The sequence below is a fragment of the Colobus angolensis genome, unplaced genomic scaffold (genome assembly GCF_000951035.1).
Source record: "Colobus angolensis palliatus isolate OR3802 unplaced genomic scaffold, Cang.pa_1.0 Scaffold75, whole genome shotgun sequence".
Classification (NCBI taxonomy): domain Eukaryota; kingdom Metazoa; phylum Chordata; class Mammalia; order Primates; family Cercopithecidae; genus Colobus; species Colobus angolensis.
The window spans coordinates 4,187,830-4,206,187 of record NW_012121265.1 but is presented as its reverse complement, the minus strand read 5'-3'; the positions used below and the strand labels follow the sequence as shown (position 1 = coordinate 4,206,187).

The window sequence follows — 18,358 nt, the reverse complement described above, 5'->3', positions numbered from 1 at the left end:
GGTCTCGAACTCACGACCTTAGGTGATCCACTCGCTTCAGCCTCCCAAAGTGCTGGGATTATAGGCGTGAGCCACCGCACTCGGCCTTGGGAAGGTTCTTAAAGATACCTACATTCTAATGCTAGCTGTGTTTGACAGCCACAGTCAGTGGTTGTGTCCTCTAATACCATTCCTTGTCTTTCTTTGCATTGATTCCTGTTATACTACAATCCCTCATCTTTGTCTGTTGGGATCCTTCAAAGCCCTAAGTGTACCAGAATTTTATAGCTAGAAAATAGTTTAATAAAAATCCACAAATACTTAGTTCAGTGGGGTGAACCAAATTCCCCACTTTATATAGTAGAGGCAGTATGTCTGCAAGTTAAAAGGAGGTATATTTGGGCACAAAGGGAAGATAGTATATTTATGGGGCCTTCTTACTCCAAGGGGTGTCAAGTTGAAAATACAAAGAGTTCCCCAAAAGGTTTCTGTTAATTTATGGGTGAGAGATCCATGATGGGTTGCAAGTCAAGGGTTTGAAACTGAGGTCTGGCTTTTGAAGTTTATGTCAAAGCAGACAGCCATACCCTTCTAACTACAGTGATGTCATAATTAGAGAATGATGCCAGGGTGTTCCAGAGACCATGGTGACTCAGTAGAGTGATAATTTTATTGGGAGGCCGAGCCATCCAGCATATCTTTTTGGCCATTTAATCTGGCTTCTGCATTTCAATTGTTGCTTTGATTTCCCTCCTGCCTTGTCTGTCCACTCATTTCGTTTTCTTTGCTTTATTTTCTTTCTACTCTGCATCAGTGTTGATAAGGAAGGTTTGATGGGCTTGGGGGCAGGTATAGAACAATATAGCAGTTCCTGCTTTTCTCTTCTTTCTCACTTGACATCTAATAGCCAATACTCTCTCAATATGTTATATGCCGTCATCAAAACAATTTATATTTACCCAGAAGGAAGCATTTACCCTGTCTCCCCAAAGTACTTTCAAGTAACATTATTTTGCCTTATTTTTATTTTTTTAAAACAGGACAGGATCTCACTCTGTTGCCCAGACTGGAATACAGTGGCACAGTCTTGGCTTACTGCAACCTCTGCCTCCTGAGCTCAAACAGTCCTCTCTCCTAAGCCTCCTCAGTAGCTAGGACTATAGGTGCACACCACCATGCCCAGCTAATTTTTGTATTTTATTTTGGGTAGAGACAGGGTTTCCCTGTGTTGCCCAGGCTGGTCTCGAACTTCTGGGTTCAAGTGATCCATCCATCTCGGCCTCCCAAAGTGCTGGGATTACAGACATGAACCACTATGCCCGGCTCACAACCGGAATATGAGATAAGCCAGGCTGGCATCCTCTTTTTAAAGATCTAAATGCTTAGGAAGTTAAGGTGCAACTTAATCTTAGCTGCTTTCCACATAACGTTTTGTTGAGATTTGAGATTCATTTCTTTAATGAATTGAAAATTTTGGTTAGGAGAGGGAGACAGCGAATACAGGGAGTTTGGGAATTTGGTGTATTTAGAAATAGCCCTGCATGAGATGTACTCCCAGTGTTAGGTAGCTGGAGATACCAGCAAAGACCATGGAAGAGATTTAGAAATGGAAATTGAGGACTTTTAAAAGTATCTTTATATATAAAAATTAACTTCTTTTCATGATTCTCTAAGAGCCCACCACTACCAAGAATTTACTAGATTTTTGCTGGTTTGGATATTTACCCACCTTTTAAAAATGCCATTTTTCTCTTAGAGAATGAATTACAGTGTCTTGATAGCTAATTTGGGAACACTCTTTATAATTTAGGGAATATACATTTTAAAATCTTTTCTTTACTAGTAACGAGGTCATATTCTCTTAACATGTAAAGTTTGTATAATAGTTTTTGTTTGTTTTGAAAAGGTCATTCCGTCTTCCTGCCAAGTTTATGGAAATCCTACTTAATTTGTCATAGTAATCACCTTTTTTTCATCCCCATTACTCTCGTAGAAGCTGGAATGCCTTCTCCAGAATGGACCAAGAGGAAAAAGCAGACTTTGAAAATTGGGCATGGAGGGACTCTAGACAGCGCAGCCCGAGGAGTTCTGGGTAAGAGATATGAAAGGAAATTAAGTATCCACTGTCCCTTAATATCAGAAAGAAACACTGGTTGAGAACAGATAGATTGACTAAAGCCTTGTATTTTTCACTCTACTTTGGAATGTTTCAGATCTACTGGATATATATAGTGCCATCTTTTAAAGAAGCCTTTAAATCATACAAGGTCTACAAGGCTGTTAGAAATAGCTACTTTTACGTGTGGATGGGACTTTGAAAAAAGGTTTCTCTCTGTGCAGAAAAGAGTTAACATAGCAGGCCTGAAATTACTATCTTTAGAAAGGTCTGCTTGCACAGCTTGCCCTTGGCTGGTATCTGGGAACTTGGGTTTTAGGAGTGTTCCCACCCTTCTCTGTCTGATAAGGCTGGTGGGCTGTGCCTCAGATGTTTCTGAGAACACCAGCTTTCCTTCTAGGAATCTGGAATTTTGCTCCACTGCTAAGGCAGAGGGTGCCTCAGTGATCATCCTCTCAAGTCCCTAATAAAAGCTGTGGGCACTGGGGTCAGGCATGGTGGCTCACGCCTGTAATCCCAGCACTTTGGGAGGCTGAGGCAGGCGAATCACGAGGTCAGGAATTCGAGACCAGCCTGCCTGACATGGTGAAACACTGTCTCTACTAAAAATACAAAAATTAGTCGAGTGTGGTGGCATGTGCCTGTAATCCCAGCTACTTGGTAGGCTGAGGCAGGAGAATCGCTTGAACCTGGGAGGCAGAGGTTGCAGTGAGCTGAGATCACACCATTGCACTTCAGCCTGGGTGACAGATGGAGAGACTGTCTCAAAACAAAACAAAACACAGCTTTGGGCACTGAGTTTCTAATGAGCTTCCCTGAGCAAAACATTGCACACGACCGCTTTTTTTGTTGGAGAAAGCAGCACACTCGAGCATCCCCTCACAGGAGGGAGAGAGGATAAGGAAGCTTATGCCCAGATTTCTCTGTGTCTTTATCTCTTATCGTCCAGCTGTGTATTCTTACTACATCACTGTAAAAATCTGAGCTATATATCAGTCTTTGAATGTGGGCTGGTCTTGGGGATTCCTGACAAGGTAGAAGGCTCTGTTTGTCTGCCTGTCTCTAATCTAATCTCTGAAATCAACTCTCTTGAGAAGGGGAAGCTTGAGAGGAAGTCATTTTCTGCTAGAGATGTATTAGTTGACTATTTTATTGCTTGTGAAGGAAAATTAGTAGAATTGATCAAAGGGAATAAAAATCCTTTTTTATTCCATCTGTTTTTTTTTTTTGCACCTGGTGGAGATTCTCAAGTGCAAGTGTGTTATGCACAGGCTAGGGTATATTTTACTCTGTAACTGCATCCTTAGTCACAGACCTACCTGCATACATTGGGATCCCTCTCAGTGCCCCCTTCCTCACATACGAGAAACAAACTTTTATGGAACAATACTCATCTTTTTACATGCTCTTGTATTTTATATTTTATTCAGTTTCATTTGTAGCAAAAATTAGGTACAAAGGAACAACAGCAAACCTTGATCTAAGCTATCCAAAGTAAATGAGTGCTTATTTAAAAGGATAAAATTGGTGAAGAAAATGGTATGCTTCAAGAACATTATAAACTATATGATTTTTGTATTTTCTAAAATTACAGATTTGTGTTGGCAATAATATTTTTACTTGAGGTTAAAATAGAAAAAATCAGTTCGAGACCAACCTGACCAACATGGTGAGACCCTGTCTCTACTGAAAATACAGAATGTAGCCGGGTGTGGTGGCATGTGCCTGTAATGCCAGCTACTTGGGAGGCTGAGGCAGGAGAATCACTTGAACCCAGGAGCTGGAGGTTGCAGTGATCTGAGATCCCACCGTTGCACTCCAACCTGGGTGACAAGAATGAAACTCCGTCTCAGTAAGTAAATGAATAAATAAACAAAATAGAAAAAATCAGGCTGGGCACAGTGACCCATGCCTATAATCCTAGAAATTTGGGAGGCCGAGGTAGGTGGATTGCTTGAGCCCAAGAGTCTGAGACCAGCTTAGGCAATATAGTGAAACCCCATCTCTATAAAAAATTTAAAAATTAACTGGGTGTGGTGACACATACCTGTAGTCCCAGCTGCTTGGGAGGCTGAGGTGGGAGTATCACTGGAACCTGGGAAGTTGAGGCTGCAGTGATCTGTGATTGCACCACTGCACTCCAAAAAAACAAGCATAACAAAACAAAAACCCCAGCTAATAAGCATTTATTGAGCACTTACTGTATATAAGGTCTTCAGTTTTGGGCATTCATAAGTTCTATAGTTTAATTCTCATTATAACCTGTAAGAGAGGTTATTACCATCCTCATTTTACAGAAGAAGAAAGGAAGACCCTGAGAGATAAAGTAACATGTTCATTGTCATAGAATTAGTCAGTGACAAAGTCAGGATTTGAGCCAGATCTGCTCAGTTCCAAAGCATCTGCCGTATTGTGGATGGCAGATACCTGGCGCTCCTGCTTTTGTTCCTCATGCCCTGTGCTCTTGGCAGAAATTGGGGCTTCATGATTCTTATCAGCTTAGCACTTCAGTAGCCTGTACCAGTTGATTAGAGTTGGCTTCTGAGTTGAAGCCTATGTTCCTAACCCTTCTGCTTTACTGTTTTCCAGGCATAGCACCACAAATACAAGAAAAGAGAGGATAAGATCTGTTGCTTGTTTATGAATAGATCAATTCTATTAATTTCTAGTGGCGGTTCTTCATTGGCATGCAGAAAATAGTCATATTCAAGGCAGTGAATGAAAGTTTATTTTTTACCCTGAACCTAAGGCTAGCTTGTCCAGCCTTTGGCCTGCGGGCTGCATGTGGCCTAGGGAGGCTTTGAATGCAGCCCAACACAAATCTGTAAACTTTCTTAAAATATCATGAGATTTTTTTGTGGTTTTTTTTTTTTTTTAAACTCATCGGCTATTGTTAGTGTATTATGTGTGTGGCCCAAGACAATTCTTCTTTCATTGTGGCCCAGGGAAGCCAAAATATTGGACACCCTTGGCCTAAGGGATCTTGTTGAAGCTTCCATTTTAGTATTATGAAGGGGCTGAGATTTGTATGTGTGGAAGAAACTGTGTTGGAAACAGTTTTCTGGTTGGAGGCTTAATTTATATTTGATCACACAGGGACTTTTATGATGTTATAATATGTTCATATGTCAGATGTATTAATTTTTCTTTTAATGCATGTGATTTCCAAGGAGAGAGAAAGTTTAAAAAATTGTTGGTTGGGATGTTTGTTGTCCAAGTTAGCAGTTCTGGAAACTTACAAGAAGACGATTTTTGATTGTGTGGTAAAATAAACACTGGACTCTAATCATACTTTGGTTTGTACACTGGCTACTGGCTGCTTTAATTACTAACTTATATACATCCTAAGAAAATCCCATAACTTCACTGAATGTTTCTTCATCTCTTAAAAGAGGATAATGTCTACCAAAACTGAGTCAAAAGGTTTTCAAAAATATCTTACAAAATACCTATAGTATATAGATGTATACTTTATCCTGTGAAGTGTTGTATACAGGTCTTTTTTATTTTTATTTATTTTTTTGAGATGGAATCTTGTTCTGTCGTCCAGGCTTGAGTGCAGTGGTGTGATCTTGGCTCACTGCAACTTCCGCCTCCCAAATTCAACTCCCAATCCCTGACTAGCTGGGATTACAGGTGACTGCCACCACAGTCGGCTGATTTTTGTATTTTTAGTAGAGTCAGGGTTTCACCGTGTTGACCAGGGTGGTCTTGAACTCCTGATCTACCTTGGCCTCCCAAAGTGCATGGTGAGCCACCATGCCCAGCCAAAAGGTCTTTTTTGAAAACAAACAAACAAAAGAAAACAAACTAAAACTGGACCTGTGCAAAAAAAATACACTTTTACTTTCAACATTTTTTTTTTTTGCAATATTAATGGTGCAGTTAAGAATTTAGCTGACAATTTAAGATTATAACCTGAAATTCAGGTTTATAATTCTATAGCATGATTGGTAGAGGGTTCACAAGTTTCTCAAAAATACATGGTAGGCAGGCCGGGCGCAGTGGCTCACGCCTGTAATCCCAGCACTTTGGGAGGCCGAGGCGGGTGGATCACGAGGTCAGGAGATCGAGACCATCCTGGTTAACATGGTGAAACCCCGTCTCTACTAAAAATACAAAAAATTAGCCGGGTGAGGTGGCGGGTGCCTGTAGTCCCAGCTACTCCGGAGACTGACGCAGGAGAATGGCATGAACCCGGGAGGCGGAGCTTGCAGTGAGCTGAGATCGCGCCACTGCACTCCAGTCTGGGCAACAGAGTGAGACTCCGTCTCAAAAAAAAAACATGGTAGGCAAAATAATGGCCCTCTAAAGGTGTCCGTGTCCTAATTTCCATAACCTGTGAATATATTAGGTTACATCACAAGGAGCATTAGGGTTGTAGATGGAATTGATATTGCTAATCAGCTGACTTTAAGATAGATTATCCTGAAATTTCCAAGTGGACCCAATGTAATCATAATATTCTTTAAAAGTGGAAGAGGAGGCAGAAGAGAGAGTCAGAGGAGATGTGGCAGTGGAGGCAGAGGTTGGAGTAATGTGGGTTGCTGGCTTTGAAGAGTGAAGGGGATCACAAGCCAAAGAATGGGGCAGCCTCTAAAAACTGGAGGAGGCAAACAAGCAAACAAAAACATGGGTTCTCTAGGGAGGCTCTAGTGAAGGATTCTCCCCTAGCACCTCCAGAGAAGAACACAGCCAAGCCAACCCTTTGATTTTAAGCCTAGTTAAACCCGTTTCAGGCTTCTGACCTCCGCAACTGTATGATAAAAACTTTGTATTGTTTTAAGCCAGGTTGATAATTTGTTACAGTAGCAATAGGAAAGGAATACACTTGTTTATCATAAATCACTTAAAATGTAAATACAATTTCTATATACCATTTCAAAAATTATTTTTTTAACTTTAGAGGTTATAGAAACAGTGGGAAAATTTAGAAAATACAGGAAAGTTGAAAATAAAAAATTATCCATTTTCCACCTTTCATCAATAGTCAGTTAACATTTTTGCCATACTTCCTTGTAGCTTTTTGTCTATGCAGATTTTTAAAGTTGAGCTCTACTTCACTGTGTGTACTTATATATCCATTTTTTAAACTTAACATTGTAACATAAACATTGTTCATGTTGATAAGCTCTTTGTAAACTTTATTTTTAATGGCTATAAAATGTTCCATCATATGGCTAAAATACAATTTGTTAATCATTTCCCTATTTGAGGTCACTGAGGTTATTAGCAGAGTTTTATCAGAACTGATTTTGTGAGAGATGTCTTTCTAGATAGAGCTTTTTGTTTGTTTTGTTTTTAGTTTTTATTTTTTACCCACACATCTGTATCAGCCAGGTGTTTCAGATTCTTAAAATCGATTCCTACAATTGGAAAGACACGGGCCTTGTAAGATGATCTTATAGAAAGCTGGAAATACATGTATGTAGTCCATGCCTGTCCTAGAGAGACTCTCATCATAAACAAATTCTATCTTTTTGATTTGAGAATAGGATACTAGGACATTGGATAAGTTTGGAGATAGTTGTTTTTGTTTTTGTTTTTTAACAGAGAAGACATTTGAGTGAGCACAGAACACTTGGGAGATAGAGTAGGAGAGTAGTGATTGTGCAACAGTGCATGGAAAACCCTGTCATTCGTCCACTCTCTAAATTCTCCACACCTTTTCAAACGTGGTGCCTTTGCTCATGTTTTTCTTTTATAAGCTGCTCATCTCTCTCAGCACCTTTGGTTGTAGAAGTCCTACTGGCCTTTCCAGGTTCAGCTGAAATGCCATTTCCTACCTTTGAAGTCTGCCTGCTTGCTCTTCTATACTACTAATGTAAAATTTCATTTTGTTCTCCTGGTTTTTGTTAATATCTGTCTCTCTATTAGATTGTTAAATCACAGCTGAAGCCAGGTCTTATTTATTTCTGTACCTACACAATAAGTATTGAATACAATTTTGAATGATTGAAGGCAAAAAATGCTAAGTAAAAATTCTGTCCGGGAAACTAACCTGTGAATGAAAAGCTGCTGGTTGGCCAGGTCCCAACTCCAGATAATTTTTCTGTATGCCACCACCATATTAGTCTTCCTAAAATTCTGCTTTCACTAATCACCTCACTTCAGTGGCACTTGGTTATTCTTAGGTATAAAATGAGAGGATTAAGCTGGGTAACTCTAAGATGCCATCTTTTAAATTTTATCCTTCTGGGTCACTAAACTAGCTCAGAAACCATCGTGAGTTCAGGATTTCAACCATGTTAAAGTCAAACATGTCAGCCTGCTTCTAAGATACCCTGTGTTCAGTTGATAAACCCACTGTTCTCATGCTTGTATCTGAGAGTTTGTGCAATTATTTTCTTTTTTAGAACATGCTTCTCTTCTCTCTGTTGTGTTCCCTATACATCCTTCAAAGGCCTAATACAAACTCTGAAATGCTTGAATGAAGCATTCTCTGGCGTCTTTAGTCATTTAGAATGCCCCCACCTTTGCCTTGCTATGGCAGCTCTTCTCTCTCTGTTCATTTTGACACTTAATCGTATACTATCATATTGTTATTTAGCATTTTTCACTCATTAGGCAACATTTCTTGAGCACTGTATTTTTCTGTTTTTTATTTTCCTGATGAGATTATAAGCTGTTTTGAAGTTAGGAAATGTGTCACAAGTTTCTTTGCTTTTCCATTGGAAGTATTCCTCTTGGGATTATATTCATAGTAGTTGTTCAGAAAAATATTGTTTGGGGATTTATTTGATTGGAATCAAATTGCATTGAATCTTTCCTGTTTGCCTCATCAACAGCAGTATCTACAAGTTCTGTCATTTGAAGAGTATTATGCTCTTCAGAGGATTACTGAGGGCAGACTGTTTTGATCTCAGACCTTGAACTATATGACTTAGAAGGATCAATACAGATGAGTGTCATAGAAGTTTCGAGGGGGTTGGAATAGACTTTATGAATGAGTTGGGGCTTGAGCTGGGCTTCAAAGGATTGACTTTGAATACTTTAATAAGGAGTTGGTACTGCAGGCACTGGGACCCTACTAAGGATTGTTTGGGGGGCTTTGTAATGTGAAAAATAAGGTTTCAGAAATGGTTAAGAAGTGGTATGAATTGGAAGAGGAAGGGATAGGATATAGAACTGTCAGGTTTGCAGTGATGTAGGCTGTTGGCAGTGAAAAGAAAGCCTAGGTGAGTTAGGGTGGCAGAGGGAATGGAAAGGAAGGGGGTCAGCTCTTAGACCATTTGGTTTGAATCTTACCTCTACCAGGTACTGGTTGTGAGATGCTGGACAAAGTTCTTAGTCTCTTATTCCTGTTTCTTCATCTATCTCATCTGTCAACGGGGGTAATTATACTATCTTTTAAAGTTTTTTTTTTTTTTAGATGGAGTTTTGCTCTTGTCGCCCAGGCTGGAGTGCAGTGGAGTACAGTGGTACGATCTTGGCTCACCGCAACCTCCGCCTCCTGGGTTCAAGCGATTCTCCTGCCTTATCCTCCCGAGTATTTGGGATTACGGGCATGCACCACCATACCCGGCTAATTTTGTATTTTTAGTAGAGATGGGCTTTCTCCATGTTCGTCAGGCTGGTTTCAAACTCCTGACTTCAGGTGATCTGCCCTCCTCAACCTCCCAAAGTGCTAGGATTACAGGTGTGAGCCACCATGCCTGGCCTTTTAAAGTTGTTATAAGGATTAAATGGGATAATGAAAGGAGAGCATTTAGAGTAGAATCTGATACATGGTAAACTCACTGAATGATATTTGCTGTAAATATTGAAGATATTTTTTCCAGTTTGCCAATCAGTACTCCTTGTTTGCTCTTATAATTCTGAATTCTGGTGGTTGTATTGTGTTCTTATGCACAGTTATATCTGTTGATGACAGATATTTCAATTCTTACAAAAATGTGGCTTCTTACAAAAAGAGAAGTGACTAAATCCTCTCATCCTCACCGAGGGAAATGTGTTGTTGTATGAATAATGTTTGAAATTTAAGAGAAAGGTAGGCCATTGTTGTACTTTATATTTGGTCTCTGTTAAAATACATTCTTCAGCCTTCATTTTACCTTGTATTCTTCTTTGTGTTAGACTGAGTTGTTATGTTTCTCTTTTCTTGATTGTATATACTGCTGGGTGCTAATCATCTTTAAATGGTTCATTAGCTATGATAATGGCTTTTGCTTTGTTTAATAATGAATTCTGTCAAAAGACTTTATCATACCCACTTGAACATGGTTAATTGTGCCATGTGTTTTTCACTGGTGCCCATATAAAATTCCAGTGTGTCCTTTGAGATTGTTCTAAGGCTTCATTATCTAATGGGCTGGGTTGAGGTTTCTACTGAGTTTAATGCTTTGAGAATGGGGAGAAAGGTCTTCTCATCCCTTCTTTAGAGTTTCTTATTTGCATGACAAGTTCAACTGTTTGGAGTAATAGGAGCCCTGAAATTTTGCTAAATATATGGTCTTTCCCACTTCACATTACCTAAGCCGGGAAATTATGACCAAAATATATAGCTATTTTAAAAACCTAGTTTTCAGAACAGAGTGTCATAATATTTCTTTCTTTGATTTGTAGTTGTTGGAATTGGAAGTGGAACAAAAATGTTGACCAGTATGTTGTCAGGGTCCAAGGTAAGAATACTGAAATAGTTCTGTTTTTCTTTAATGTTCTTAATGACTTACATGTATTGGATTTTTATCAAATAGAAAAATAAACTGAGTAAACTGCATGAATGGGTATCATTCCTGAGTATTAATTATGTCTATAAACATATCTGAGATTGAAAATATCGAGACCGAAAATTGGAAATTCTTAATTGAAAACCAACTAGACTTAAAGAAACAATGCTACAGTGCTCATCATTTAATAAAATTATATTTGGACTTTTAAAATACCATATTTCTTAGATGATTGGGACTTAGAGATCATAAACGCTAGTGGCAGACTTTTTTAAACCTTGGAATTTTTACAGAAACAGTACCATTTTGTAAACCTACGCCCTTTTAGCAAAAATATGCTTGTTCAATGGTTATAAAATGTTCATTAAAGAAAAGAGTAGGGCCTCTTTAAGATGATAAAGTATGTTCTTCTATGAGAGTAACCTTGAATAGATCCAAAAGCACTTTTCCAGGCACTTGATAGAAGAGAGAGAAGGGGTTATTTGGAGGCAGGAGAGGCTGGAAAGCTGTGAACTGCTGGTAGAAGGGGTCTCTTCCACCTCTCAGAGAGATAATGTCTGTATCCATACGAGTAATTAGGTGCTGGTTATAAGTGCTGGGACTGAGGGCCAATGAAAACGCATGTGCAAAGAAGATTAGTATGCCAAGAGGTAGCAAAAAATTTCATTATGTTCCTGGAATAAACTTTGTTTTAAAACTGTTGCTCTAAATGTAATATAAATTATTGATAAAATGACTCTTGTTTCTTTAAAAGAATCTGTAGTCACAGACCATTTGAAACAATTTTCAGTTCATTGCGGACTGATTGATGACTTTTGTAAAATATAATTAAAATATTATGGCAATGTAAAATTGCTAAATAAGTTTCTACACAATCTCATTTTCTGAACTTATTATAGATACTGGCCTGTGGAAAACACTTGACGTAGTAGTGGTTTAAGTATTAAAATAAAAGCCCTGGCCAAGCAGAGTGTCTCATGCCTGTAATCCTAACACTTTGAAAGGCCAAGGTGGGCAGATCACTTGAGGTCAGGAGTTTGAGACCAGCCTGGCCAACATGGTGAAACCCATCTCTACTAAAAATACCAAAAAAATTATCCAGGCGTGGTGCTGTACACCTTTAATGGCAGCTACTCTTTAGGCTGAGGCAGGATAATCACTTGAACCCAGGAGGCGGAGGTTGCAGTGAGCCAAGATCATGCCACCACATGCCAGCGTGGGTGACAGAGTGAGATGTCTCCATCTCAATAAATAATAAGTAAGGTAGGTAGGTAGGTTGGTAGATACATAGATACATAGATTGATTGACTGATAGATTTTAAAAAGCCCTGGAGAACATACTGCATGTGATATCTCATTTTGGTTATCAACTGGCATAAAAATCTGTGTGCCATTCACTTGGAAGGAATCTTAGTACCTCTGATAAATGAAGTGTGGCTTGCTTTGTAATCTTCAAAATATTGGTGTTGAAAAATTACAGTGTAAACATTGCATTAGAATGAAGGCGTTTGACAGTTTCTCATTAATATGTATATTGTGCTTAAATACTGACACACAGAGTTTAGAATCTATTTCTGATACTAGTTTTTGCCAGTTGTTTAATATTTGTTTCTGTACTCCCAAAGATGAACAATGTTTATTTTAATATGGGATTATGGATGATTTTTTTTCACATTATTTGGTATTTTCTAAAATCTATACAATAAACAAGGCACTTTTATGTTAATGATAGAAAGGTTATTTTTACATTAAGGAATTTGTTTGGGTTTTTTTTCCCAGGGTAAAATATGTTGAGTTCATTTAGATATTCATTGTTCACCCCTCCTTCCCCAAACCACAAACACAGGCACACTATATATTACTGAAAGATTTTACTTGTAAATTTCAGGCATATTTTCAGAAATACTATGACTGAAAATGTAAGTACATCACTGACTCAGGTATAAATTTTATAACAGCCAATTTGCTGTTCAGCTACAACACCTGAATGTTATACAGTGAAATCACGGATCCTCAGATGACTATAACATAAATAGAATACCACAGGCACATCTTGTTACAGAAACCTAGTTCTTAGGTATTTCGTATTTCAAAATTAGGCATCATTGTCTTGTTAGCTATTTATATTTCTTATCCTTTTAGTTTTATGTACATGTTAAAAGAACTAAATCATTAAGAGTTTAATGATGAAGACTATTTTTTAATAAAAAGTAGTTAAAGACTGTTAATAAATATTTTTTTCTTTTTTTAAAAGCGCTGGAAGGAATCTTAGAGATCATCTTGCCTTGTGACTTTCAAAATTTTTTTGACTAAGACCCATAGTAAGAGACATATTTTATGTAGTGACCCTATAGATACATACATTTATGAAAAGGAAAAATTTCATGAAACAACTTTGTGTTAGTCTGTTTGTGTTGCTGTAAAGGAACAGTCGAGGCTGGGTAATTTATAAAGAAAAGAGGTTTATTTGGCTCATGGTTCTGAAGTCTGTACAAGAGACATGGTACTGGTATCTGCTTCTGGCGAGGGCCTCAGGAAGCTTACACTTGTGGCCATGTCACATGGTGAGAGAGGGAGTGAGAGAGAGAGAGGCGGAGGTGCTACGCTCTTTTAAACAGCCAGATCGCGCATTAACTCATTGCTGCAGGGAGGGCACCGAGACATTCCTGCAGGATCCGCTATCATAACCCAGACAGTTCCCACCATGCCTCACCTCCAACACTGGGGATTACATTTCAACATGAGATTTGGAGGGGACAGACATCCAAACTTTATCCACCTCTAACCCTATGTATGATGTATTCTTGATACTTTTCCTTCTGTTTCATTAAAAAAAAAGGTGGCTGCAGCCCCTAACTTGGCCCAGATCTAATGTCTACTTTTTCTTCACTTCCTGTTTTGACAGATGAATTTTTATTTGCATCACAGTGCAACTAGTAAAATTAGACTTCTGGTATGTGTAGGATGGAGTTACATCAAGAGTAGAAATATTTAGTTCTAGGATGGCAGATATTCAGTGTTCTTGTTACGGCCATATTTACAGTACAGCCTTCTCTCCCTAGCCAGTCCTAATTGGAGATACGCTAATTGAACATGGCCTAACATTTCTTCTTGCTGAATCAAGAAACACCCTTAGAATCTTCTTCAACATGGTGCTACTTCATACAACTACTGTCACTTAATAGGTGAAATTCTGGCCTTTTAAATAAAATCTTTGGGCCATCATATTATTTTGCTTCCATCTATGAAGACCAGGCACTCATCAGACCACCCAAATCATTTCTTGCGTTTCTTCCCATTCAGATCAGGGTAAGAGTTAAGAAAAGAGCCACTGCCCTGTGTTCCTCATTGTCTTCCTCTCTGCCTTGGAGTGAGCTTTGTTCTGCCAGTGATCATATTTCTCAAGTCTTTTTTTTCCTCTGCCTGATCATTTAGTATTATGTGTATAATGTGTAAGAAAAGCATGTAAGCTTTTATACAGTGCCTTGTATACAGACATTGTTCATTAAATACTGTTACTACTATTCCCAAGTATTTTACCTATCCCCCAATCTCTCTCTTGAGGTCCAGGCCTGTTGGAGCTCTCTAGCTACATGTTCTGTAGACTCCTGAAATTAATTTTACTCAGGCAAGTTCTGTTGGAACTCTTGAATACAGTTAACTTCATTTTTTTTTTCATTGCTTTTTGTGATCACTGGTGACGTAGGAAAAATAGTGCACTCATCAGAAAGAGAAAGCATGCCAGTTCTTTAAGGGAGAGACAGACTTTCCTTGGACATTAAACTCAGAAAGAAGTTTCTGACAATAAGGGATATTAAATGACAGATGGCGATTTGCAAAAATAGTTTTACCACAGATGTAGAAATGGAGCTACATAAAAGACAGTTTAGGTAAAATTTTTCTGAGAGGTTAGTCTGATGTGTTCCTTTGGCCTAAGTTGATCTAAGTATAAAACGTAGCTTACCTAGAGAAGGGCAGTAGTCCCTCTCCTATCATCCCTAAATTACACTTTCTTTGAGCCAGTCGTTCAGCAAAAGCTGGATACCAGATGTTGTACTTTGAAGGAACAGACTTTGATGAGGTTTTGGAGTGCTGTCTTTATTAGTTTTCTATATTGCTGATGAAAGTTGGTTACTTTATAAATGCTTTAGAAACCAGACGGAAAGGTTATGAAAACCCAAAGAATCTAACTAGTATGTCCAGATATAAAGGTACCTCTATATCTCTGTGCAGGTAAACCATAGTGACACCTGCAGGCAAAGCCAGCATTTCCTCAGAAGGCAACTTTGTATCCGCCTCCAGTAATTAAACAAGTGTTATCATTGGAGTGAATGAAGTTTCCCCTTCTTGGTGTGGTCAAAGGATAGTAACTTCCCCCAAGAACACAGTAACATTTTTAGGTTAACCAGTTATGAGAACTCTATAGTGTGACTTGAATAATGCTCCTATGTAACTTAGCCAACTCTTGAAGATTTCAGAATTTCTAATCAGTTTTCTCCAGAGGCTAGTCCAGTTTGTACCTTTTCTGTATACTCTATTATATATTTCAGAAATACTGTATTGAACATTTTAAAGGGCTTATACTTATGAGCTGTAAAAAAGAACTGTTCCTTCTTAATGAAGACATTCAAAGCCACATGTTTTTGGTTTGATAGGTTTTTAAAAAAGTGTTCTTTCTCATCCTCAGTAATATCCCTCTTTTGTTGGTGAAGTTTTAAATCACAAGGTTTCAAAATCACACCTCAGTTGAGATCCAAGGAAATGATTGTGTATACTTTTTTTTTTCTCCTAAACAGTACAGAAGCTGATTTGCTGCTAGAGATGTCTAACTCATATCTGCTGTGGGGTTCAGGGAGCTTGAAGATGAGTAAAGTAGAGAGTAGAATAATATCATTGAGAAACTATGAGTCCCAGAGAGTACACAGGTCAATGGAATGTTCTTCAGGACCTCTCTTTGGTGCAGTGGAATTACATTGTAATGAATACAGTAGTAGAACTCACAATTCCCAGATACATGTCTTGGAGAATTAACAGCTCTAAAGCACAGACTCTATGTAGAATTTAAGCCAGTGAAAATAAGTATTTTAGACTCCATAAGATAAAATGTTAGGGTTGAATGTATACGTCTCCATGTCTTTTTTCTTCTATCCCAATATCTTTTTGGTCGTGAGACTTTGTTTCAGCTGGAGGCTTAACTGTGTGGGTGAATTTTTCTAAGTGGTTTGTGGATAATTGAATAAAATTGAAGGATAATTATTACTAGATGCGAGGACAAGGGAAAGCTAGGAAACAGCTATGATTTCAATCATCGGTTCACAGGGTGTGGTCTAAGGACTCCTGAGGCTCTTTCAGGGTGTCTGTTGAAATTGAAAGTATTTTCATAGTTTTGCCTTTTTAACTTGCAATCCCACAGATACATGACAGAGTTTTTCAGAGGTTACTAGATGTGCCATGGCATCATTGCTGTGATGGCTAATGGAAGTTTTAAACATTTTCAGCTTTAATTTCTAACATAATAAATCTAGGCAGATACATTTTTTAAAAAAATGTGTGACAGGGTTTCTCAATAAGTTTTAAGTGTGTATAGGGGCGCTGAAACCAAAATGTTTGAGAACATTTTGATTTGATTTAAGAATGTTGATTTAGATATTGTCTCCCCTAAAAAGAATCCAACACGTAGCTACATACAGTATAATTGCAGCTCAGTGAGATAAACCAGAAATGTCTGTTGTTGCCATTGTACCCAGTCCCCTCTGCAGTAGTTGTCTTTATTGAAGTCTTCCCGTTACACCATAACCTCTTAGAGGGAGAGGACTCTATCTTATGTATCTGTGTGTCCTTCCCTAGCACTTAGAAGAATACTTTGGACATTCATAGTCCTTAAGAAACATGATTGAATGTGTGGATTTGATATGGGCCTGCCTTCTTTCTATGTACGGAATTTGTATCGAGCACCTACTCTTAGTCATGCTGTGGAGATGGGTAATTGGAAGTCGGGATGGATTAAGGGGTGGCTCTGAAAGCTGAATAAGGTTTGATCCTTAGAGAAGAAAGGGATTTCAAGGCAGGGAAGTGGCATATGTGCCCCAGGTGCACAAAACACCAAGAGTCCGGAGACTAGAATGGGCATTGCATACTTGGGAAACATGTTAAGGTTCCTAGTTGAATCTTGTTACAGAGCGGGATAGTGCAGATACTTTCAAGGCTCAGTCTGCAAGATTGCACTGTGGTTTTCTTATGCAACTAAACAGACTCTAAAGGCAAAAAAAAAAAACATTTTGATGCTTTGCTTTCCTTATGGGAGCTCACTGTAACCAGATGAGTCAACTCTAGCCAGTGTTACTGTGAATCATTCAATATTTTCTTTCTTAGAAAATAAAAATGGTGATGGTATTATTATCTGTTATTTACCAGGGCTAGATATTGTTGCTCTAAACTCTTTGCTTCTTCTCATGAGGCATTATTATTTTCCACATTTTAAGATAAGGAAATTAAGCTCCAGCAGGAAAGACTAACTTGATCTACAAATTGTGGTAGAGTCAGAATTCAAACCCAGCCAGTTGACCCTGGGCCTGTGCTTTTACCATTGTTGTACTTCTCTCGTACTTCTCCCTGTGGTATGCTTAATCAAGGTTGATTGTCCCAAAATACAGAAGCAGGAATGGGTGTCTCAGGTGGTGAGACTGTGTTTAGTTACAAAAAACTAATTTTTGTCAATACCTATGAAACTTTAAAAAAATTAATTCAAATGTGTTGAAATATTCCCTTCTGTATTATATTTATTTTTTAAAAAATCTGAGCTATATAATATTAAGGTGATTTCATCAAAGACCCTTAAGCTGTTATAAAATGTCTGCATATTTATGAAGTCTTGAAGTTTTAATATTTTTCTCATTTTTGTGTTGGGTCCCTTCACTAGCCTAATAAATTTGTCATTAATAAGCTTGTATTTCTGCAAAGTACTTTGAACTTTCTTTTATAAAATTGCTCACATAAATACAGATTATTTTCAGTGGGAAATAGAGTTCTTGCACTTTTTTCACTGCTTCATGTGGTGCCCCAAATAAAATTTGCGTTTGACCAGAAGAGAGTAGTGAAAAGAATATGTACTACAAGTGTGTCCTAAGATGAGAAATAAGACAGTCCTCATGTAACTAAGAATGATCTAATTCTTCACTTGTGAATAAAGATCGGTTCTTAGAAATGATTCTTGTTCCTGAGATCTTAAGTAGTAATTTATCTTTATTAAGAAAATACATGGCCAGGCGTAGTGGCTCACGCCTGTAATCCTAGCACTTTGGCTTTGGGAGGCCAAGACGGGTGGATCACCTGAGGTCAGAAGTTCAAGACCAGCCTGACCAACATAGTGAAACCCCATCTCTACTAAAAATACAAAAAATTAGCCAGGTGTGGTGGCGGGTACCTGTAATCCCAGCTACTCCACAGGGTGAGGCTGGAGAATCGCTTAAACCCAGAGGCCACTGCACTCCAGCCTGGGCAACAAGCAAAAACTTCATCGCAAAAAAAAAAAAAAAAAATGGGAAGCTCTCAGAGGAAAAGCTAACTCTGTGACTATACTGGTTTTGCTCTTTTT

The 18,358-nt window shown here is 38.3% G+C and overlaps 1 protein-coding gene across 2 annotated transcripts in view; it reads left to right on the top strand.

Annotated features, from left to right (window-relative positions):
- The window catches only part of TRUB1 (TruB pseudouridine (psi) synthase family member 1), a 45,119-nt gene that overhangs the window by 8,334 nt on the left and 18,427 nt on the right, over positions 1-18,358 (top strand). The window contains exons 2-3 of one of the 2 annotated variants that reach the window (XM_011927828.1): positions 1,973-2,071; positions 10,661-10,716. In XM_011927828.1, the coding sequence (XP_011783218.1) occupies positions 1,973-2,071; positions 10,661-10,716 (155 nt within the window). The remainder of the gene's footprint in view (positions 1-1,972; positions 2,072-10,660; positions 10,717-18,358) is intronic. The other variant, XM_011927829.1, reaches the window with a different exon arrangement.